This window comes from Alternaria arborescens (assembly GCF_004154835.1).
Source record: "Alternaria arborescens strain FERA 675 chromosome Unknown contig_2, whole genome shotgun sequence".
Classification (NCBI taxonomy): domain Eukaryota; kingdom Fungi; phylum Ascomycota; class Dothideomycetes; order Pleosporales; family Pleosporaceae; genus Alternaria; species Alternaria arborescens.
The window spans coordinates 1,446,246-1,468,115 of record NW_021167857.1 but is presented as its reverse complement, the minus strand read 5'-3'; the positions used below and the strand labels follow the sequence as shown (position 1 = coordinate 1,468,115).

The following is a 21,870-nucleotide window of genomic DNA, read 5'->3' as shown; positions in this document are numbered from 1 at the left end:
CACCCAGACTATATTCGAGATTATCTTCGCTATTGGCAGTCATCGCAAGCTACGTCTCTCATTTTGCAGAGATAGGAAGACTTGGATGACCTGGGGCAGCTGGGCTCTTGTTCAACTTTTTTAGACCGTAGTTGATCGCCGCGGCGATCTCCTGGTTGTTCTTCTCCAGGAACATGAAGTGCGCGTTGCCCTTGATACCGATATCGGCAAGCTTGATCCACTGGTAGTTGGTGATGCCCATCTGCTTGAAGTACTCGACGAAGCAGTGATCGTACGTGATATGCGGGCTGGCCTCGCCTGTGATCATGATATAAGGAACTTTACTAAGCTGGGTGAGCTTGTGGATGGTGCCGGTTTGGAGAATGCAGGAACGCTTGGCTGGGGCGTCTGGCCCAACCTCAGCGGTGGTAATGGCCGAGCAGTTCGTTACTGGTGGATCGTATTGCAGCGGCGTATATGTGAGACCACAAGGCCGAGCGGCGGTACGACCAACCCCAGCAACGGTGTTGTTTCCGATCAAAGAAGTGAACGGGATGTTGCCAGGCTCAATGTTGATGTTGGCGCGTAGCAGATCAGGGCATGCGTCTGACCAGATGGCTGTGTAAGTGCAACCAGCAGAATGGCAGACCGTGTATGACTGGCCAATCATGCTGAGGAGCTGGCATCCAGATGTGCGCATAGTGTTCTCCACGTTCACATTAGATGAAGAGATGGGGGTGTTGCCGGCAGTGAAGGCGTCAAAAACGGGATCTCCACGAGATCCATTGCCGGGCCATTGTGTGTGGAGGTCTGCTTGTGGGTACTGGTCGAAATCTTCGGGAGCTGTGAAGCCCTGCTCATTGATGATGTCTGTAGAACCAATGCGCAGAGGGTATTTGGAGAGAAGCTGCTGGCCACTTCGGCCATTGGCAGCAATATCAACAATATAGACCTGGTAGCCTTGGTCAAGGTAGTAGGAAGCCCAACCCTTGCGATTGTCGGGCGTGTTCAGCCACTCTGCGCCTGTGTTGACACCCGCAGAGACGAAGACCATCGGGTAAGGCTTCTTGACCTTTTTGGCAGGCGACAGCTTCTCGACATAGAGCTGGTCGCTCCACATTTGCTGGCCTGGGATGCCAGAGTCGACATAGCCACCGCCGACGTAGAAGACGTCGCGCTTGTACGCAGATTCTTGGCTGCTACATTTTGGGCTGATGCCATTGACACCAGTGCAGTCGGTTGCTGAAGTCAGAAAGGGCAATGCTTGCAACAGCAGACCCGAGAGAACGGTACGTGAAAACATGGCCGAGTGAAAACGAGATGTCTGAAACGAATGGCGTAACCAAGTAAGTTTGGCTACTGATAGAATCGCCGATAGAAGGAGGGGAGAAAAAGCTTAAGCCGAGATTTTTTCCATCGACGCGTCCTATGCATAACCTTCTATACCTATATGATTCTGGAATAGGGTTGCGCAGCCATGTCGGCAGCTTGCACGCGCTTCTAGCAGCTTGAAGGACGCGCTTCTGAGAGTGGCGGACATTAGTTACTACAAGCGGCCTCGTGGTGCCGTCCCATGCTGCCCTTCTCATCGTCCGGTCCACGGAGGAACCCGATCGTCTCTCGGACCCAAACGTCTGTTCTCCTCTGCAGTGTCGCACGGATCTGCATGCCCAATCTGCGAAATCGAGATACCGATCACAGACCCTGTCCCCCGTTGATGTCGATTGGGTGTTCAAGCTCCAGGTCGCATGATTACGAAGAGGCTGGTCCTTCGCGATAGAAAGACCCGGCGCACAGGCCACCACCATCGTTTCGTCTCCCGTTTTCACCGAAATACTCCGGAGTAGCTCCAGGGCTTCCTCGCTCCTTCGTACCTGCGTGCCAGCCCACAAACAAAAGAGTTCTGGTGGAGCCCATTCCCGCGCACCTCGGACGCCTCACACGCAAGACAGGAGAAGGGTTCCCGCTGACACAGCGGGAAAGCATCGTCGTTTCGACTCCATATCCTATACGAAGTGTCGAGATATCGCGCCACTCACGCTCGCATCTCGTGGGACATGCTAACGGACATGCTAATAAGACAATGCGTCCCAATAAGAATCTAACCCACCAGAGCCTACGGGACACTCTTTCATGGTCTTATCTCGGCCAAAAGCCTTACCCCAAACTGCAGAGTTGGCACTCCTCATGCCAGCGGCTCTTCCACCCTCTTGTGTGGCAAGCCCCAATCTTCTTATCATCAACTTGACTAGAAACTTGGGCTTTTACAGCAACAATCCCACGCAACAAGGTTGACACCAGAGATCAGGAGGCTCTGTCAGTAGGAATGAGCGCCTCAATGCAGGGCGGTGGGTGAGTGGAAGGATGATGCCAGTTACCTTCTTATTGGGGTTCCCGTCAGCCCATCCCGCTCCTCGTTTACAACACAACCCTGCTCACACTATACCGGTAGCCCGGAGTGGGATATAGCTGCATTCTTCAAACAGGGCAATGGACTGAGCAAGATCTTAAGGGCAGTCAAGTCCAATACCTCCGATTGATGTTTTGTTCTGTCGATCTCTCTCCGAATCGCCCCAAACCCATGTGCTGCCCCACCGTACGGTATCGCCAGGCCGAGCCAGCATAACCACAGCACAATGATGTCTGCTTATTTCAACACACCGCCAGCCAACGGATTCGACGAGCAAATAGCTGCAGGATTATTACTTCTTACCGGCCTTACTCCTGATATCAAAGACCCTAAAGATGGAGTCACGATTCCACCTTTCCGTCCAACAGACAACTACCACTTTGAGACTAAAGGTCCAGCCGTCATAGCCGCACTCTCAGTGTGTATGGTCATCCTCACGGTTGTTACCTTTTTGAGACTGGGCATTCGAATCTTCGTCCATGGGGTCCGCTTTGGTGCCGATGACTGGCTCATCATTCCAGCATATCTCCTGTCCATGGCATACCCAGCACTTCAAATTGCTATGGTTCAGCATGGAGGAGCGGGAAAGCACTTTTACGACATCACCTATCAAGAATACTTCCATTACAAATATGTGAGCAAGAACAACTCTGATGGCCCGCCGTCACGCATAACTAATCTTGATGTGTAGCTCGCGCCGTCAGCCGCCACTGTATTCTACGTCTATGTAGGACTTGTCAAAATGAGCATTGCCTTGTTCAATGTCCGATTGACAACTCTTACGACGCGGTTGTGGAAGAATGTCAACTGGGCGTTCTTCGCCACATGTGCGGCCTATACCGTCGCAGCACTGTTTCTGAACGTCTTCAAATGCAACCCTCAGTACGCGAGTTTCAACCTGCTCCGGATCGCCGAGTCGGGCAAGGTACCGAAGTGTTTGTCCGTCAACCACATGAACACCATCCTCCGCCTGAACCTCGCTCTGGACTTCACTGCTCTCGCCATCCCGATAATTGTGTTGTGGAAAGTTCAGCTGAGCTGGAAGAGAAAGGCCCGCATCTTTGCCCTGTTGTCCATCGGCCTGATCGCCTGCATCGCGTCAGTAATGACCCTTGTTTCGCAGTATACCTTGGAGAAGGATCCGCTATGGAACTACACGACTCTACTGGCATGGATCATGGTCGAGATAGTCATCAGTCTGGTCGCAGCTTGTGCTCCAACCCTTGCCTACCTCCTTCCGCGCTCTATGCTCTCGAAGCACCAGGCGTCCAACAGCGCTAGCAAATCGACAGGCCAAAAGGCAGCTACTGGCTTCGGTTCGCGACCGTCAAGGAACGACGACGCTTTACGGGCACGTTCTATACAAGGAGAAGACGAGGACAGCGAAGAGGAGTTGGTGGAACGTCGCATCGTCGTGAAGGAAGACATTAAGATGGAGTGGCAGGGCAACAGGCGCAGCGAAGCCCTCGGTGCGCAATCGGGCCATCAGTCAAATCATGACGGCAGCCTGACAACCTGGTATGGCGATCAGAGCGGAAATACAGGCGCTGTTGTCTATGACGGCCGCCAGCACGGAGAGAGGACGAGAGTTTGGGTGAGCGCGGACATGTCAGGCAGGAACAGTCCTGGTCATGAATTTCACCCCGGACAGGCGATATGAAGCATATAGAGCATGTTTGACTTGTCTGAATTATACCCTTACATCAATGAAATAATGAATAGTCTAGCTACGGACTGAACTCGTGTTCATGTGTTTGCAAGGTGGTCATCTGGCTAGAATTGTGCTCCATCCCTTCAACCCAACACAGAGCAGCCAACACACTGCTTGTCGATGATATGAATGCCTGAACTCAAGTGTGCGGTGTTCCTAGTGTCGACTAATTGTGAGCTAGTTGCATGGGTGAGGTTGTAACTTTGGATGTTGACTTTGCAAAAAATGATGTTTTGGTCCTTTTTAGCCAAACCAATACTTCGCAGCAAGCATCCAAACATCTTCGATGATAGAAAAAAGGCAAAAAGATCATATTCCGACACCGGGAATCGAACCCGGGCCTTGCCGGCACTGTACAGTGAACTGACTCTGCTATGAGAGCGGCAAATCCTAGCCACTAGACCATATCGGACTTTGATGGAAAGATTGGACATACGTACACATATATTGTGACGATAGATTCCAATCAGTGAAGCAGTGCGAAAGGGAAGGATGTATGACGACCAACGAGTCAGAAAAGCGGACATCGCAAAGCTGGTCCAGAGCTAATCATCTCAAGTCAAGCCCATGCATACCGAGAACCATCAAGTCTTACGGTCAGAGTACTGTATCCCTTACGTATTGCATTGAAAAGATTTTGACCAAGGCGATCAACATGCTATTGCTTTCACCCTGACGAAGGTCTGACCCAAGAGAGTCTCAGTGCACTCTCAAAGCATACGGAAACCCCGAAACGACATTGGAAATCGTCGGCTTTCCATATAGTGTCCGTGTTCCAATTATCAGAGTTGCGACAGGACCTCCTGGCGTGGGTGGTTGTAATGCATCTCAATTACATCTCGTCCAGCAAAGGACGTCAGCCTTGCACTTGCACACAAGGTCAGAATCAAATGACTTGAAGGGAATTGTTCTTACTCACTACATTACAAACTATTCTCCAATCAGAATGATATCTAAATTTGGCCTACCTCGAGGAACGATGATGAATGACTCCCGACATCGCCGCGTTCAGCCCCGCGAAACAAAAAGTTCCCCGCGAACACCAACCTCGACGTGACATTACTGTACTCCCACTCCATCCTCCATAACAATCAACCAACACCCACAATGGTCGCAAAGAATACTGCCTTTGATCTGCAGAAATGCGCGCGATCCAACATCCTCGCATTGGAGCCATACCGATGCGCGCGCGAGTAGGTGAATATCAATGACTCTTATCCAGGTACCAAGCTCACGACGCGTAGTGACTACAAAGATGACGGCACCAACATCCTCCTCGACGCGAATGAGAACGCATATGGACCGGGACTAGCGTTAAATGGCGAGGGAAAGCTGCCTGGCGCGAATGTCAATGGCACCTCAGACTCATCTTCCGCGATTGATGTCGATTTGCTTGGCCTGAACCGATACCCAGATCCGTACGCAAATCGCAACAACTTGCACTGTGGTATGCTGACAAGCTGATTCAGCCACCAAGAAGAACTTAAGCAACTCCTCTGCAACCTCCGAAATACCCACAGCCACACCCCGAAGAAGATCACGCCCGCCAACCTCTTCGTTGGTGTCGGCTCAGACGAAGCGATCGATGCTCTTATTCGCGCCTTCTGCGTTCCCGGCAAGGAGAAGATCCTGACATGTCCGCCCACATACGGCATGTATAGCGTTTCTGCGCAGGTCAACGATGTCGCCCTAGCCAAGATCCCCTTACAAACCCCAAGTTTCGATCTCGACGTACCCGCGATACTAAAGGCGATGGATGAGGACAAGAGCATCAAGCTAGCATATCTGTGTTCGCCGGGCAACCCGACTGGAAAGCTACTCAAGAAAGAGGACGTACAAAAGATACTAGAACACCCATGGAATGGTGTGGTCGTGGTGGACGAAGCATACATCGACTTTTCACCTGATGGAACAAGTCTGGCAGAGTGGGTCGCCGAGTGGCCGAACCTGGTAGTCATGCAGACACTGTCGAAGGCCTTCGGTCTTGCAGGTATTCGACTAGGCGCTGCATTCGCGGATCCGGCAATCGCACAGATCCTGAACAACATGAAGGCGCCGTACAACATCCCCAACCCCACGAGTCAGCTCGCACGCGCAGCTCTGAGCCCGAAACACCTGCAAGTTATGACACGAAACAAGGACCTTATCGTCAAGCAGCGCAACAGGCTGATAGAGGAACTGCCCAATATTCCCGGCATCGGACAGCTTCACGGTGGTGTCGAGTCGAACTTTTTGCTCTACCAGATACTTGATGCGCCTGCGGATCAAGGTGGCAAGCCATCAAACGAGACGGCCCTGGCAGTATACGAGGGTCTGGCAGAAGAGAAAGGCGTCGTAGTGAGGTTCAGAGGAAAAGAGCATGGATGTCTAGGCTGCTTGAGGATAACTGTCGGTACAGAGAAGGAGGTAGATCGCTTCTTGCAAGAGATCAAACAAGTACTAGAGGGTATCCACAAGAGCTCTGGCAGGCTAGGGAAGAAGGAAGAACAACAGAGAGAAAGAGAGGCTAACGATGTGGTCGCATGAGAGGCATAGACAGGTGGTAGAGGGTGTATATATGAAGAGACGACATGATTAAAGCAATGCAAGGTCTCCAAACAATCGCCTCCCGTAAGTTTGACAGACTAATGACAGTAAGCACCTCTAGGCATAGTCTTCAGCCTTTCTGTAAACTTCCTCGATCTGGAAACAGAGCACCAATGAAGGAAAAGCACATCGCACGCATAATGGAGCGGTGTCCAAGCGGGAAAAGTCGTTTACGGAAGGCATTAAGGTTTGTTGTAGCCGTACGAAGTACATGTCAGACCTACAACAATTGCGTATATTCACTCTGCAATCTTACGTCAGGTGTCGCACTTCTTTTTTTTTGATCTAGAATCCAGAATTGCTAATCGCAAACAGCAAAGATCAAACGCACAGGTCCAGAGCTTATATAAGCTCGATGCGTTGCCTCGCGGGTCGAAACCACTGACCACGGCGGAGTACTTAAGGGCGACGAAGAGTGAAACGGAGCCTTTAGGTAGGCTCCCACCGTTCGCCGAAGCACCTCCTGTAGGTCAATGCATGGAACGGTTGCCTTTCTCTGGCGCTAGGAACGCCTTGCTAGTATATAATCTCGGACTTTTTCTTTCCTGAAAACACTTTCGAACGCAGTATAGAACTACCAACTCCGAACCAGCACACGAGATGGCTCCTTCAAACTCCACCTTCATGTCCTTCGAGTCCGCTCACGGCTCCCAGAACCATGAAGACAACAGTGTAGCTGAGTTCAATCCTCCTCGAGTACCGCTGTTTATACCCTCCGATCCTTGGGTTCCTTGTGGTCAAGTATCCGCCGGCTATGGGAACTATGCTCCTCTTCGATACGTGAGCGGGTCGGAGCCTGTTTCTTTACTACCGGGTATTCAACTATACGAACACGATTGCTCTCCGTCTTTCATAACCCCTTCGGATCCAGCTGCCCAGCAATCAACACCGGGAGATCAACATGACGGCCTCGAGAGCCCGGAACTTAGCGCCACAGCGCCATCGTTCGTGCCTGTCAAGTCCTCGAAGCTCAATGCTAGAGCGCCAAGCTTCTTCCTGAGTCGTCTAGCTATTTTTGACCCTCCGGCTGGTGATCTTGCAGAGCGTCCTCGTAAGGACAACTTGATCCTTCCCGATGCGCGTGACGACAACATCACCGATTCGATCGAGATGATGAAGTGTCCGCAGGATGGACAGGTCGGCCGTTATACAAGCGAAACCATCATCAATTTCAACAAAGGCTGGCACTACAACGATCCTGTACTCGCTGCCATGTACTATATCCTCAACGCCAAGAAGAAGAAAGATTTCTCTGTATTTGCGGTGAAGCATGAGATTCGACCTGTCGACGACGCGCCTCCGCTGTGGCCACCTCACTTGAACCTCTTCGACATCAAACGTTACTACTTCAAATCGAAGACGCGACGTGGCCGGAAACTCCGGAGGTGCGACAAGGTATACTCAAAGTGGGTTACTATTCTACCCAAAGGCTCACCACCAACTGCCGAGACTGTCCACATCTTCGAACCGGACGAGGAGAAGTGGGTAGTTTTTGGAGACTGGCTTGAGACGGTTTCCAATACTTCGCCAGGCTGGGTCGGCAGAACTGGCTATAGCCTTCAGTTCAACTGGTGGAAATACTCGGGCAGCAAGCGTCGTTTCGTGGATCTTCCTGGCGAAATTCGAACGCCGATCTATCAGTACGCTCTCGGAGGCGAGCTGTATCCATTGAGTATCCGAGATTCCGAAAGCAGCAGAGAAGTCACAACGGCCTGCCAGACTGCTCGTCTTACTCTCGGCATGGGTTACAATATGTGGATCTTCCACGACAACATATTAAGAATGCAGATGAACAAGGAACATGTACCAGAGGCCCGACCCTTTGTATATGAGCCGGCTTTGGAGCTTTTGCTTGTTAGCTCGTGGATGCGGGAAGAAGTGCTGCATACTGGCTGGGAACTTATGCACAGCTGTTTCTTCGACTCAGGAATCTTCCACAAAGCTATTAATGCTCGACCTGGACCAGCAGTGAACTACGAATATTTGAGTAAAGTAGAACTGGCCTTCACGAACGCTGACTGGTTCGACCTCTTGGGTGTAAGGGTTTCGAGGCGCGAACCCTACATATTCGTAGAAGCTTCCCATTCTCTCGGGTCCTCTCTCAATGATCTCCGCAACCTCAGGGACCTACGACTTCGTTTTCGAGGACTCGACGATGGGTACGAAGGCAGTCCTTGGGGAATTATGTTAGCTCCTGAGGATGATCGAAAATACCTACACGTCTGTTGTCAACGGACTGTTGTCGACTGGATCTGTACTTTCGCTTACCCTTCCCTAATCGACAAATGTAAGCAAGGGAAAGTAAAGGTCACTCTGACTGGTTGCGTAAATACCGACACGCAGACGAAGTGGGAGGAGATCTTCGCAGGAAAGCGTGATCACGACCAAGATGCTGCAATTACATCAATTCTTGGCACTCCATCGACAGAACTGTGGGTTCCAAGTGTCAAACTTGAGAGTTAACATATACTGACTATGCTACAGGCCGCCAAGTTGCCAATGTGCACCAGTGTGTGAAGTGTACTACCCCGCTCGATTTCGCCATGAGATGGATTTTGGCACATATTGGTCGTAGATAGCTTAGCGTACTTCTAACCGAAGCGTAAAATAACGCTAGTAGCTATCGAAGTCGCGAAGCTATCAAGTGGTTGTTGTTCACGTCAAAATATTTGGTAGAGGAAATAAAACTTTGTTATACCTGTCTGTGATGAGAAAACCGAAGCGAGCTTAGCAATACATGCTGAGTTTATGGTGACAATAGCGAAGGCATCATAGTAAAGGAGAGCTAGACTGCATCTTATCTGCCAGACTCTCGGCTATGTCGATGTTGCGCACGCAGTTGGATCGAAGGCGTCGTAGTGTACTCGCATGCCTGTGAGCAACAATTAGAAGCCTTGCTATAAACTGTATACAGCAACCATCCACTTACTGACTGGCAATGATACCCACTCATCCTTAGCTTCACTCAACAAGCTTATCGTACCCTCTGAAACCTCCCGTCTCAAGGTCTCTTGCGTACCCGGCCCCTTTCTGAGACCTTCTAATCTAGCAAAGATACGCAACTGGGTGACTAGACCAGCAACGATGATAGGCCTGGTCAGCGACCCGTGCAATCCGTCAAGAAAGGGTAGATAGAGCTTTTGAGGTCGATCGAGGTTGATGTTGTCAGGATCTGGGAAGATTTCAGGGTCTCAGGATGCAGTTGCTATGTCTAGGATGAGGTCGTCACCCTTCGAGATACCCTCCGTGTGGCGCCAATCACTGGTGGTGAGAAATGTGTTTGGAATGCGGAGGAAGCCGGTCGCAGGTGTAATAAGACGGAGAGCTTCGAGAACGTATGCGCGTAGTACTTCAGAGTTTGCTGGTGTTGTGTCTTTAGCTAGCTTCTGGATGTCTGGCCAGTGTGTGGAGTGGTAGGGTTCGGAAAGGAAGAGATCGATTATCTGACAGAATTAAACACCATTAGGAGGAACTAGACCCGAGCATGGTCGAAACACTTACAGCAAAGGTGCTGAGTACGACGAGATCGACAGCGAGGATCACCAACAAAGAAACGACCTCTTTGACCTTTGCCCCATTATCAAAGAGCCGCTGGATAACCCTCGCTCCATGATCTGGCAGAGGGTCACGCTTCTCGTGTTGCTGTCTGCGGAAGTCAAAGCGTTGCACAGGAGACGACGCTTTCATATCATCACAGACCGTTCTGACTTCTCTTGTCAATTCGTCGCTTGCTGCGATTGCATTGCGTCGAAGCGTTGTGGACTTTGCGGGGGTATTGTCTAGATGAACGAATTCAAAAATTGCAGTCATCTTGCTGAAAAGTTGCTTGTCGTCAAAGCTGGCTGTGGAATCTTGCGAGTCCTTGATCGGGAAGTGAAAGAGAAATGCTACAGACTGTGTCCAGCCTCGAGCTGCTACATCTTTGATTGCGTCAATTTCAGCAACTTTGGAAAGCCACTTGCTATCCGTCTGCACAAGTTGGCTCGTACGAAGGTTCAGGAAATGCGAAAAGACCTCGATAGAGTTTTTGGGGCCCAGAATAGCCTGCCGGATGATATTCTGCTATTTACGGGCACCCAGATTATCTCCAATGAGGACGTGTTCTTGGTACTCCAACTGCCGCAGAGTATGGGTCCATGCTGTGGTATCGTGGTGCGTTTCAAGGCTAGGATCGTTCTGACTCTTAGTGTCCTGGACTAGTTCCTGGAGTGGCGTCCTCTTCACATCGCCGGCCATTCCGGAGTCTTTTGCAGAGAGAGGATGCGTGAGCAAGGGCGAGATAGAGCGTAGGTGTTAAGGTGAGTGTGGCTGCAATGGCAAAGGTGTGAGGTCATCTACATGGCGTTATCATCATCGGTTCGCATGCTCGTATGTTTACCACGTGGAACGATTCCACCGGAATGCCGAAGAACCGATGCTATATGGCAGTGGTGACCTCGAGGCAGGAGACCAATGCTTGGAGTGGTACCCAGATGAGATGAAGCGGACCAGCAGCCACGCAGGGCTAATATCGAAATTCTCAGCAATAGTGACGTATTGCTCACGATGCTTTCTTCACCCGTGCTGGAAAGTACAAATGAAGGGAGCTTCGACCATATACACGTTCTACCACGACGCCATCGTGTCTTTCTACAGGGTAGGTGCTACCGCGAGACAAGAACATCATCTCGATAGTCTGTCAGCACTCGAGCACATAAGAGAAATGATCAACGACTCGATACTGGCTTACGTCGCGGTTTCTCACAAAGTCCGGGCTACAGGAAGTCAGTATCGAAGCACACGCCAGCAAATCGACAATTCATACCGATCGCGATATTCATGCAAGGAGATAACAACAAGAAACAATTGGCCATGAATATTGCAGGTGTTCGTATAGCAGATGCGAGCAGGATAGAGTTGGTGCTGTGAATTGGTTCATGGGTATCTCATCTACATATGAAATCGTACCGTATCGCTCGTAGCGTCCGGGTGCTCATCCTCGTCCGAACCGTCGTTCCCGGTTGGATCGTTGCCGCAAGTTTTCGTCTCGTTCTCGTCCCGTTCTCGTGTAGACACCTAGAAGACCATCTCGTGGGGCTTCTCGTTGCTCCTCAGGCTGAAGCTGGCGCCGAGGTAAGACTCAAGGTCGGGAGTCCTCTTGATGTTGGCCATGAGCGCCTTGTCCACCTTCTTCTGGTCTTCTATCCGCTGGGGGTCGGTCTCCTTCTTTGTGGGTGTCTCGCCGTCCTTGAAGAAGTCGTCTTCGCCCTTGCCGTCCTTCTTCTCGCGTGCCCAGTACTCGTCTTTGCTTACGCGTGCGACAACCTCCTCGTCGAGACCAGCGATGTCGACAACGGTGGAAGTAGCGATGACGTAGCGGTGGTTGACACGACGGAGAGGCACACCGTTAGACTTGAAGGGGCCGGTGATGAGGAGAACGCCCTGTTCGAGCTGGCGCAGAAGCACGACGCGCTTGCCACGGAATCGACCAGAAAGGAGGATGAGGACGGTGCCGGGGGTGAGCGACTCGCGGTATTTGGTGGGGTGTGCCGTCTTGCGCGCCTGTGAATTGACTTGTTAGTTCAGCGTTCGCGGTAACTCCACATTCCATCTTTACGCGTCTTCTCCGTAGTTTTGAATTCCTCGCTGTGATTGCGCATACCTTCTTCATTTGCGCCTCCTCCTCGGCAGCGTAGTACTTGGATGCTTTCTGGTCGGCCATTGCGTTGGATTGAGGTTTAGAAAGTCTGGCAGTCAATTAGCCTCGGTCGCATGTATTTCGTCTTTGCACTACATAGCGCTGGACGTCGTCTTACATTTTTATGTTGTGTTGATGATGTCGTCGTCGCCGCGAAATCAATACGGCGAGATGTGCGAGCGCTCGCTAATATCAGCCCTACGGCGCTAGTGGTCCCCGCGAACCGTCGTTCACATGCGAATACCAAATTGACTATTCCCTGTGTGCTAGTATAGTCAATCGTGCTATCCAAAACCGGGCCGTAGCAGTCAGACGCTGCAGGAGGTGCGGTAGGACGTTCGAAACACCAAGGAATTCCGAGCTGCATAATGTCAAGTGTTGCATGGTCGTTACAGCGTATATTGTACAATATTTGAGTGCGTCTGCTTCTGTAGGCATTAAGGAGTGACTTTACGTAGGCCGATCACCTCTTCTCGGTCGGACCCTGCCGCGACTCCTTCATTTTGCCCACCGCTTTGTCCATTCCGCTCCACTTCCGCACAAGATGCTGTACGCCTACAGGCAATACCCCAAGGATCTGAATGTATTTTGAGTATAGAGGAAGCGCGATCTCCCCGCTCTCACCCCTTTCAATCAACCGTATAATATCTTTGCCAATGTCGGCTGGCGTAACAACCGGTGCCAGGAAGTTGCTTGGAGTCTTGAGGCCTGCAAACATCGTTGTACCCATTTGACCGGGTTGTACTAGAATTGTCTTGATATCCTTTGCGTCAGGGTTTTGTGCAAGTTCTGCGCGAAGCGAGTGATGCAGTGCGAGAAGTGCTGCTTTGGAGGCCGTGTACGCGGATAGGTTGGCTGCACCGAGATGGCCAAGGACAGACGAGACGGTTACGATAGTGCCGCGGCCTTCTTTCAGCATGTACGGGACGAAGGTGCGGAGGGTCGTAAAGTGTGCCAGTGTGTTTACGCGAAACGTACTGGGAGAATGTCAGAAAAGATCAAGAGCCATTGCAGGACACACGTACCGTTCCACATCTTCAGCGGTTGAGTCGAGGATTGACTTGGTCTGTACGATGCCAGCATTATTGATCAAGATGGTAGGAGCGCCGAGCTGCGGTTGTTAGTAGAGTGCGATTACACGTGAAAATTACCACTCACATCTTCGACAATCTTGGCTGCTGCAGCTTCCACTTGCTTCGCATCGCTGACGTCGCACTTGTAGTACACCACTCCCTTGTTCTCTGCTTCATCCTCGTCGACTTCTTTCATATCCAAGACGGCAATGTTCGCGTTGCGCATGCCATACGTCTCCGCAAGCAGTCCACCAAGGCCGTCAACACCGCCCGTTATAACGATAACCTCTTCTTCTAGGTCTACCTCACGCGGTGATCCCCATGCAATCCGGTCGCTGATGAGCCCGAAGATGCCGTTGACCGTCATGAGCATGGCCCAGGCCATTGCAACGCGCATCTCGATATTCTCATAGGGTGTGTATTGCGCTCGCAGACACAGTACCACAACCCATGATACGAACGGATGGAAGAGCGTGTATCCGAGGACATACCATATCATGTCGATATTGAGGTAATGGTGCCATGGCTCGTCGGGTCGGTCGAAGCTCTTTGGCAGTTGAACGGGTACTTCTTTTATTGCGGAAGACATGGCTGGCATGTCGATACAGGAGGTTTGCTGGATCATGGCGGATGGTGGGGCGCGACGGCGCGTATTCGAGGCTTGGACGCGAATTGGACGCTTTACAGACTACCACAATGATGCTACCCAGGAACGAAAAATGAAATATGTAAGAAGGCGCAACTTGCGCGACAAGTACACGGGGCCATCATCTTCTTATTGTAAACTCGCTGGTGCTGAGGTTTGCAGTGTTTCATTCGCGCCTCAGGTCTCCAGGACGCTAGCCGGAGTGCTTCATGCTGGGTCGAAGTGGGGCTTACTAAGCACCTGCCATCGCCATACGCGTCAGTTCGCGTCAACCTTTGTAGCTGCATCACAGCGTCCATCATTAGATCAAGGGACAGCTGCTTCTCGGATCCTCCTCAAGATAAGGTAGGTATGCCCGCCGCGCGTTGGTAGTCAGCAGTCACCAATGACCAAATTGACCGTTTCATGGGTGACTTCAGCTGTCTCTCTCTCTCTTCTAAGTCATATTTGTACGTCATGTTGAACATAGATGCCATGGTACTCGAAATGCGCTGCTTTCTCAGGAAAGACGTCCTGAAATATAGCAACTGCGCTTCTAGTTATGAGGGAAAGCACACCGGGTCCTGATGAACAACATTCCACGCCGCCAACATCCATAAACTACTTCCCACAGCTGCGTTATCCCTAAATGTCACTTCGACATTATCATTGAAGTTTTCAAAAGAGTCCGGTAGTCTGAATGGGCCCAAACATAGAGTAGTGCCTTGGTACTGCCTTCCAACGCCTGCGATGCTCCTACCCAAGACGCTCCACCCTGCGGCAGCAGCGAGCATCTTCATGGCTGCCGGCATCAGTCATGAAAACAACTTCATTTCCTCTCCACTGTCTACAAAAGCCCATTTCCCACCCCCAAGCCCACCTTTCTTCTCCAACCCAGTCGAAAAGTACTTTCTACTGCCACCAACACAGATCAACTCTTACGCTTCACTTCTCGAACATCATGCTTGGATCCGCCCTTCCCGTCCTCACCTTCGTAGCCTTGGCTCAGGCTAGGGCTATTGTCACTAACCACTGTCCCTACAACGTCTACGTCTGGTCTGTACCTCAAGTCCTCAGCTCATCCCATACCGACAACGTCCCCATCAAACCTGGTGGTCAATATCAAGAGCCATGGCGTCATGGTTCTACCGTTAACCCCGGCGTCGCTATTAAGATCTCAACCAAGTCAGATGGTATCCTCAAGTCCGCCGATGAGATCGACTTTGCTTACGCTGTCGACGGCAACGATGATAACAAGATCTGGGTCGACCTGTCCCAAGTTCGAGGAGATGCATTCAAAGACAACCTCGCTTTCCACAGCTGCACTACTCAGTACGGCTCCGCGAATGTCCAGACCCATCAGTGCACTGCTACCGATGACGTCGAGCTAGTCTTGTGCGATACCTCACCACGATCAACGCCGGAGAAAGACCCAACATCTCTGGAACAAGTTAAGGCGTGTTACGACTACCACCATGTCCTTCCTGAAGTTCAAGAAGGCGGCCTTCAAGTTGCTGCAGACACCGATTCGGATTCGGACACTGATTGCTGCGAAGAGAGGGACGGCTCAGCACTCAAGTTTACCTACACGATAGCGTTGACCGGTGAATATACCGCTACGCCTGCTTCTGAGCCTCCTGCGAAATCCTCAGTCGCAACACCTACTGATGATTCTTTCGCATCTTCTGCGCTGTCAACAAAAGCCCACACTTCGTCCACCAAAGTCCACTCGTCAACCAAAGTCGCTTCCACAAAGTCTTCCACTTCTAGTCTGCATTTGTTCACTCCGCCCTATGCCGTTCAAACCGACTGCCCAGAATGCGAGAAGCTACTGGTACTCAGCCCGTGTCTTTCTAGGATTGTCTATCCAGCAAGACGCCGCGCCGCCGCAATTCCTCGGTCTACTCCAGACACTATCATACCACAAAACACAACAAAGCCAGCACTATGTGACATGGTCCGGAAATATCATCCTGGAATTGGAGCTTGCGACGAAGCGACGCTAGAGTCTCACACTCGCATAATATTCCCGAAGATCTGCGACCCTCAGTATGTAACGCTATTGATGGGCTTCCCGTGTGAGGAGATTACACAGGAGCTGAAGACGATGTATCCTGATATCGATGCTCCAAAAGTCACTCGGAGTGACTGCGAGTGCGAGCCTGGCTGTGACTTCTGCAGACACTTGAACGACACCTGCATCTGCTCCACCCCCATGGGTACAGGTCAGGATGTTCTGTCTCCACTCAGCAACCTCCAGCCCCGTCTTATCGAGCCCGGATCTCGAAAGATCTGCTTGTACTCCATTTGCAGTCCCCCGCTTCTCAGGTACTGCGATGGTGTAAGAGACGTCCTCATATCCGCTCTCACGTCATTTGGAGAACGTTATGAGGATTGGGTCACTGAGGGAGTGAATGACGAGTGCGAACAAGTCCAGGTCATCCAGGATAGCAATGGCAGCTACGGAGTCTGTATGGCTGATCTTTGCGACCTCTACCCCGAGAAGTGCGACTTAATCCAGTCAACTCTGGCCTCCGCTACAAGGGCCAAGTTCGCTAAAGATGTCTTCTTCATGACCAGCCACGTTGAGTGCGCCCTGTGGTCAGGATTCTACAATGGCAAGTACTAGAAGTCACTCAGCATACGTGGCGACGCGAAGGATCACGACTTGGATGATGATAACGACGACGACGGTTACTACTACTACGATGATTCTGATTGGGACTATCTATGCGGCCGTCCGCCCTGTTACGTTTCAGAAAAGAAGGCGGCGTGTATTCTCCTCGGTTTATGCGATCCATGTTCTTGTTCAGATTAGGTTGTTGTTTTCGATTCATATCCCCAGTACGCGCACAGGTTTTCGTCTACATTACATCCCTAGCACTCGCATAGTTTACCGTCTGCAATTCAACAGCTTCTCAATCTCTTCATCTTCTTGTCGCGATCGTTGGACTTTTACGAACATATTTGTTGTTTTAGGCTATACCCAGGACGTTGAATTTTAAGGTATCCGCTAGGTTATCCGACCGTTGAGGCTCGTGTCTGGTGCATCTGTCAGGGTGTGCGCTCCTTTGACTTGCGATCTACAAAGGAAGGGCATCTTTGTCAAGTGACTATACGCTTTGGAACGCCACATACTAGCGCTGCCCTGATACTAAACACAGAATGTAGGCGGACTGCTGAAAGATTTGCTACCTTTACTGCTTCAGCTATCAAGCACTAGAATTTACGCACGATGGTCTCCGCTTAGGACTAAGTTGCTTCCTCATCGTGATGACTAACATTCAAAGATTGTATGCCTGTGCTCGTAGCAAAAAATCTCTCATCTCAACCAGAAGCCTCTACTTCACCTCCTCGTTTTCTTCATCCACGAGTTCCTTATACTGCTCCTCGAGGTTTCTGAGCATATCCTGCTGAGTTACGGTGCGTTCAAAATGCCGAGAAACTCCGATTCTCAAGCGCGCAACGACTACTGGCGGAACGGTGGGGTCACTCGCCATCTGTGAGATTGTGTCGTTCAGCGCGATAAGGGTGCTCTTTATTTCTGGGATTTTGTTCTTCAGGTTTTCAATGTAGGCTTCGACGACCACACGACGTCCGTTGTAGATCATACGGGGTTCTGGAGTGTCGCCAGGATTGCCTAGAGTTAAGGACCTACCGAGTGGATCGTTGTTGTCGGAGGGGTTGTTAGACATGCTGAATGCGAAAAACCTTGGGCACACTAGATACTCAGTGGTAGTGTGTTCGTACTAGATAAGTGAATGAACAATCGATACTGGATGGTCTACATATCTATCACGCATCGTTTGTCTATCCTCTATACTTGTGACCACAAAAATCTTGTGAACACCTCGAAAGCAAGTCTACGTCAAACCACAAAGTCTAGATATCATTTCAATTGTGACCTCACTGACCAAGTGTACAAAGAAGCTTGGTTCGTTTCTGTTGTACCTATCAAGCTATTGTTGTAAATTCGCTTCAAAGATACTTCAGCAATGTAGGCCACTATGTAGGCTCCCAGGGCACACCTCCATCTCCCATTACATGTCAGGAAGCACAACCCTTGTTTACACCGCCTGATCATTCTCATCCTGGCTGTCTCCATCATCAGAGTACACACCCTCAGCCTCGCTTATCACTGCTCCCATCTCGTTGAATAAGTTTGCCTTCACACTCTCACTCTTTTCAGCGATAAGTGTCTGGTACTCCTTAACGAAGAAGTTGTGTATACCGAGCATGCCTTCGATGTTCGCATGAAGCTCAACTAGCTCTTTTGTCAATTTGTCTGTGGTTGCTGAGTCGACGGGCTTGACCTTCTCCGCGGTTACGATCCTGTCCTGGAGCTTATCGAAGTCACGATGTTTTGCGTCGATGTTCTTCTTCTTACGGTAAATAATTCTCTTCAGCTCCTTGCAGCGTTCTTTGTAAGCCATCTGGGATTCTGGGGCACTGGAGGGGTTGATCGGAAGAGCGGCGTCAGTGACTAGGGTGTTGTCGGAAACGTTGGTAGGCATGGTAGGTATCGTAATACTGTGAACGTTGGGATTTAAGTAGAAGATTTTCTGTGTGAGATGATTGAGTAGTTGACTAGCGATGAGGAAGGTCTATATATCTGATTTGTACAGTTTGTATGTTTGGAGGGACAAGAAAGAACGCCAACGCGGTGAAAGCAAGTCTAGAACAACCCTGAAAGCAACGTTCGGAATCTATAACAAGCTGGAAAAAAAGTCTACAGCAAACAGAAAACTGTCGTTACTTCGAGAAGCAGCATAGAAACGCAACGGCGATCATTAGCGCACGTAGTAACTCAATGGGAGGTAAGACCATCACTGAGGTGACCAAAGCCAAGAATGTTACGAGTTCCGCTCCCGCTGCCAGCTCTACTGTAGCCTCGACTACATGTGCTACTACCTCAGCCACCTCTTCCGTGGCTTCCTGCATGGCCTCCGAGGCATCTTCCGCTGTTTCATCGGCTGCCTCCTCCATGTCATCTGAGGTGTCCATGTCCGAGTCCATGTCCATGACCGCCACCCCTACCGGTTGTCTGCCTCCATCATCATTCGGTGTCGAGTTGATCGAAGCTTGAGATTCCTGAGCTGGTTGCCTCGGACCGATTTGTGCCTCCCGGGTTTGTTCGCATGTTAGTTCCTGTGGTTTTTGCTCATCTAGGTCGTCGAGCTCCTCGCACAAACGTTTTCCAGCTCGCTCTAGCTCCCGATGCGCAGAGTTAACGTTGTTAGGAAAGGGGCCTACAAGCGACTGGATGTGTTGCCGCAGCTCTGTAAGGTAGTGTCGCGCCTTCTGGCGTTGGTACAGATCCAAACAGTCGAGCCAACAATCGAAGTTTTCCGGCTTGTATTCGGGATCGTTTTGGGCGCTGTGATAGAACTCGTTGATCTTTTCAAGAACGTTGACATCGGCTCTTGTGATATCGTCTCCCGATGGTATTGGTTCGCGGGGGGTGAACGGCAGCATTGCTGACGAGTGAGCTTTTTGTTTTTGAATGACTGATATGCTGGTAAAAATGTAGTTTGTTTATCGTCGTTGAGGCGCTGTGTGTAGTGTGCCTGTCTATCGAGCTAAGATGAAGCCGAGGGTGCCGTTATATCCTTTTGCGATGATCTAGAGTTGATGACCATGTTCCTAAAGTCTCGTTTCAGTATCAGTCATGTGAGACTTCTCGGATTCACGACCTCATCATGTGTCAAAATGTCTAGTCTCAATACTTGTAATTAATTCAGTTCTTTGATAAAGTGTTCAATGCGCACCGTATGCACCGCAGATCGAGCCTAGCGAGATCCAATGTCTTCGATCCATGTCTCTTTCTACTTGGACCCAAAAATGCCAACCTTCATCTTCATCGGCGTCTTAGGCGTCAGCGGCCCTCTCTCCGCCGCAACCCCTGGCTCCGTATACATTGTCTTCTCGTCCGCCGGATATTCGCTATCGACGTCCCTCTCTACATCCTTCTCACACTGCCCAGCCCCCACTTCGATCTTAACATGTCCATTCTGATCTCCTCTCAGATTAACAATGAGAGACCCGTTCCCCTCATCAGGATCGCTCAATAACCAAATATGCCTCATCCTCTTCCCTTCTCTCCGCTCCATGATATCGTCGGCTGCAGCTGCGATATCGCCCCCACCCCGTGATGCAGCAATGATCAGATCGCGAGGATCGAGGTAATTGAAGCGGCCCAGATTAGACCAGCCTGTCGTGCGAAAAGCTTCGCACACAACTGCGATAATGATGACAAGGTTGAGAGAGAAGATGGCGTAGATGTAACTCGGTTGACCAAATTGCAGGGCGTAAACGTAGACCTTTGCTGGCTGCTGTGTGAACATACGTCCGACCATTAGTTGCGCAGATGCGTATGCCACTAACATGTCGTCGGCCATGGCGACCATGCTGTTTGTGAGACCGGCAAGTGTTGCTTCTTCTTGGGGAATTGCGTCGATTGTTTGGTTGGTGGCAGACGCGCGTGACATCTTGTATGCTGCGATGCTGGAGTTGAACGCTTCGCCAAGAAGAGAGACGTATAGATTTGTCATATCATTGGACATGAGCTCGTACTGCCGTACAACAGTTCGCGTGATGTTGCGCTGAGGATTGAAGTCGGGTATTGTCCGTATAGGCTTCACTGTGATGCTGAGGTTCCCAACATCGACGGTAATATTGAACAGTGTAGGCGTAAAGTCGAATTCGCATTGCGTGGTGTTGAGAAAGGAATACGCTTCGCCAGCTGCGATAGAGAGATAGCGACGAGGCGAACGATCACTATATGCCACACCCATTGCTACAATGGCTTTGCCGTCGTGGCCGATGTAATTTGAGTACTCTGGACCTTCCTCACTATCCGGGAGATTACCAGACGCTGCGTATATCCATTCGTTGACTGGTCCGGAAAGAGTAAAGTTGGAAGTTGCGTTGTATGCGCAGGTGACGTTTGCCACATAGCCCGCCTCCTCATAGATATATCCTGCAATCTGGCTGTTCGAGGTGATTGCTTGGTCTTTCAATCCGACAGCTGCACCGACACCATATGAACGGCCCCGGTAGCTGAAACGTGTGTTGTCGAGCTTGCGGTGGACATGCGAATCCATACCAAAGGAAGAGGCTTGAGCTGCAGATGCAAGAAGCTGACTGCTTTGTTGTTGACCAACTGAATAGGTGAAGAAGCCTTTTTGTGAACGCATTGACGGTCCTGAGCTGCCAATCATCATCGGGTATTCCTTGATCATCGAGACGTCTTCATAACTGGGTATAAGAAGCATGCCGCTGCCTACGGTACGCGATACCGATGGTGTCATTGAACCAGCCCAAAGCGCTGCAGGTACAAGACTGAGTAGCACGACAAGGACGGATGGAAAGAAGAAGCGTAGGGGCAAGTCCCAGTCCACTCTCATGATGCTCATATCCACCCATGTACGCAACACGTCCAGGGACACGCTCACGTTGGCAAGACGTAGTCGAAGTGCATAGTTCATGAGTTTGCAGATGACCGCAAGATGTAAAAGTCCGAAGAAAGCGGCGAGAAGCTGTACAACAAGCGCTGCGGAACCAGGGAATCTGTTTGCCAAAGTGAAGAGCTCTCCAGTTACACGCCATTCGTTGAGTTGTGAAAGCAAAAGCACTGTCGAGAGGGTTGTCGTAAACGAAAGTCCGTAGAAGGTATTGTAGCGTCCCCAGTGGCTATGTCGCATCGTTCGGCCATCATTTCCAGTCGGCCTTCGATCGCTAGGTAGAAAAGTGAATTGTCGAACCATTACAAAATTAAACGAGTGAAAAGGGACCGGCCAGCGGTTACGA

At 50.7% G+C, this 21,870-nt stretch overlaps 12 protein-coding genes across 12 annotated transcripts; 4 read left to right on the top strand and 8 right to left on the bottom strand.

Annotated features, from left to right (window-relative positions):
* Positions 1-58: 58 nt before the first annotated feature.
* Positions 59-1,282, bottom strand: AA0111_g1355 (hypothetical protein; the record flags this gene model as incomplete). Its single annotated transcript, XM_028647005.1, has 1 exon — positions 59-1,282. One exon carries the CDS (start codon positions 1,280-1,282, stop codon positions 59-61), a length of 1,224 nt encoding a protein of 407 aa, XP_028511484.1.
* Positions 1,283-2,615: 1,333 nt separating this feature from the next.
* On the top strand, positions 2,616-4,049 carry AA0111_g1354 (hypothetical protein; the record flags this gene model as incomplete). The annotated part of the gene is made up of 2 exons (XM_028647004.1): positions 2,616-3,023; positions 3,081-4,049. 2 exons carry the CDS (start codon positions 2,616-2,618, stop codon positions 4,047-4,049), a joined length of 1,377 nt encoding a protein of 458 aa, XP_028511485.1.
* Positions 4,050-5,207: 1,158 nt separating this feature from the next.
* AA0111_g1353 (Histidinol-phosphate aminotransferase) lies at positions 5,208-6,626 on the top strand (the record flags this gene model as incomplete). Its single annotated transcript, XM_028647003.1, has 3 exons — positions 5,208-5,293; positions 5,345-5,518; positions 5,570-6,626. The coding sequence occupies 3 exons, from the start codon at positions 5,208-5,210 to the stop codon at positions 6,624-6,626; spliced, it is 1,317 nt and encodes a 438-aa protein (XP_028511490.1).
* Positions 6,627-7,286: 660 nt separating this feature from the next.
* Positions 7,287-9,149, top strand: AA0111_g1352 (hypothetical protein; the record flags this gene model as incomplete). Its single annotated transcript, XM_028647002.1, has 1 exon — positions 7,287-9,149. The coding sequence occupies one exon, from the start codon at positions 7,287-7,289 to the stop codon at positions 9,147-9,149; it is 1,863 nt and encodes a 620-aa protein (XP_028511491.1).
* Positions 9,150-9,877: 728 nt separating this feature from the next.
* Positions 9,878-10,496, bottom strand: AA0111_g1351 (hypothetical protein; the record flags this gene model as incomplete). The annotated part of the gene is made up of 2 exons (XM_028647001.1): positions 9,878-10,129; positions 10,188-10,496. The coding sequence occupies 2 exons, from the start codon at positions 10,494-10,496 to the stop codon at positions 9,878-9,880; spliced, it is 561 nt and encodes a 186-aa protein (XP_028511488.1).
* Positions 10,497-11,741: 1,245 nt separating this feature from the next.
* Positions 11,742-12,387, bottom strand: AA0111_g1350 (hypothetical protein; the record flags this gene model as incomplete). Its single annotated transcript, XM_028647000.1, has 2 exons — positions 11,742-12,227; positions 12,328-12,387. The coding sequence occupies 2 exons, from the start codon at positions 12,385-12,387 to the stop codon at positions 11,742-11,744; spliced, it is 546 nt and encodes a 181-aa protein (XP_028511489.1).
* A 439-nt stretch (positions 12,388-12,826) lies between these two features.
* On the bottom strand, positions 12,827-14,061 carry AA0111_g1349 (hypothetical protein; the record flags this gene model as incomplete). Its single annotated transcript, XM_028646998.1, has 3 exons — positions 12,827-13,340; positions 13,389-13,474; positions 13,522-14,061. 3 exons carry the CDS (start codon positions 14,059-14,061, stop codon positions 12,827-12,829), a joined length of 1,140 nt encoding a protein of 379 aa, XP_028511309.1.
* Positions 14,062-15,022: 961 nt separating this feature from the next.
* AA0111_g1348 (hypothetical protein) lies at positions 15,023-16,690 on the top strand (the record flags this gene model as incomplete). Its single annotated transcript, XM_028646997.1, has 1 exon — positions 15,023-16,690. One exon carries the CDS (start codon positions 15,023-15,025, stop codon positions 16,688-16,690), a length of 1,668 nt encoding a protein of 555 aa, XP_028511308.1.
* A 712-nt stretch (positions 16,691-17,402) lies between these two features.
* On the bottom strand, positions 17,403-17,756 carry AA0111_g1347 (hypothetical protein; the record flags this gene model as incomplete). The annotated part of the gene is made up of 1 exon (XM_028646996.1): positions 17,403-17,756. One exon carries the CDS (start codon positions 17,754-17,756, stop codon positions 17,403-17,405), a length of 354 nt encoding a protein of 117 aa, XP_028511597.1.
* Positions 17,757-18,128: 372 nt separating this feature from the next.
* Positions 18,129-18,575, bottom strand: AA0111_g1346 (hypothetical protein; the record flags this gene model as incomplete). The annotated part of the gene is made up of 1 exon (XM_028646995.1): positions 18,129-18,575. The coding sequence occupies one exon, from the start codon at positions 18,573-18,575 to the stop codon at positions 18,129-18,131; it is 447 nt and encodes a 148-aa protein (XP_028511596.1).
* Positions 18,576-18,813: 238 nt separating this feature from the next.
* Positions 18,814-19,536, bottom strand: AA0111_g1345 (hypothetical protein; the record flags this gene model as incomplete). Its single annotated transcript, XM_028646994.1, has 1 exon — positions 18,814-19,536. One exon carries the CDS (start codon positions 19,534-19,536, stop codon positions 18,814-18,816), a length of 723 nt encoding a protein of 240 aa, XP_028511599.1.
* Positions 19,537-19,886: 350 nt separating this feature from the next.
* Positions 19,887-21,764, bottom strand: AA0111_g1344 (hypothetical protein; the record flags this gene model as incomplete). Its single annotated transcript, XM_028646993.1, has 1 exon — positions 19,887-21,764. The coding sequence occupies one exon, from the start codon at positions 21,762-21,764 to the stop codon at positions 19,887-19,889; it is 1,878 nt and encodes a 625-aa protein (XP_028511598.1).
* Positions 21,765-21,870: the final 106 nt, after the last annotated feature.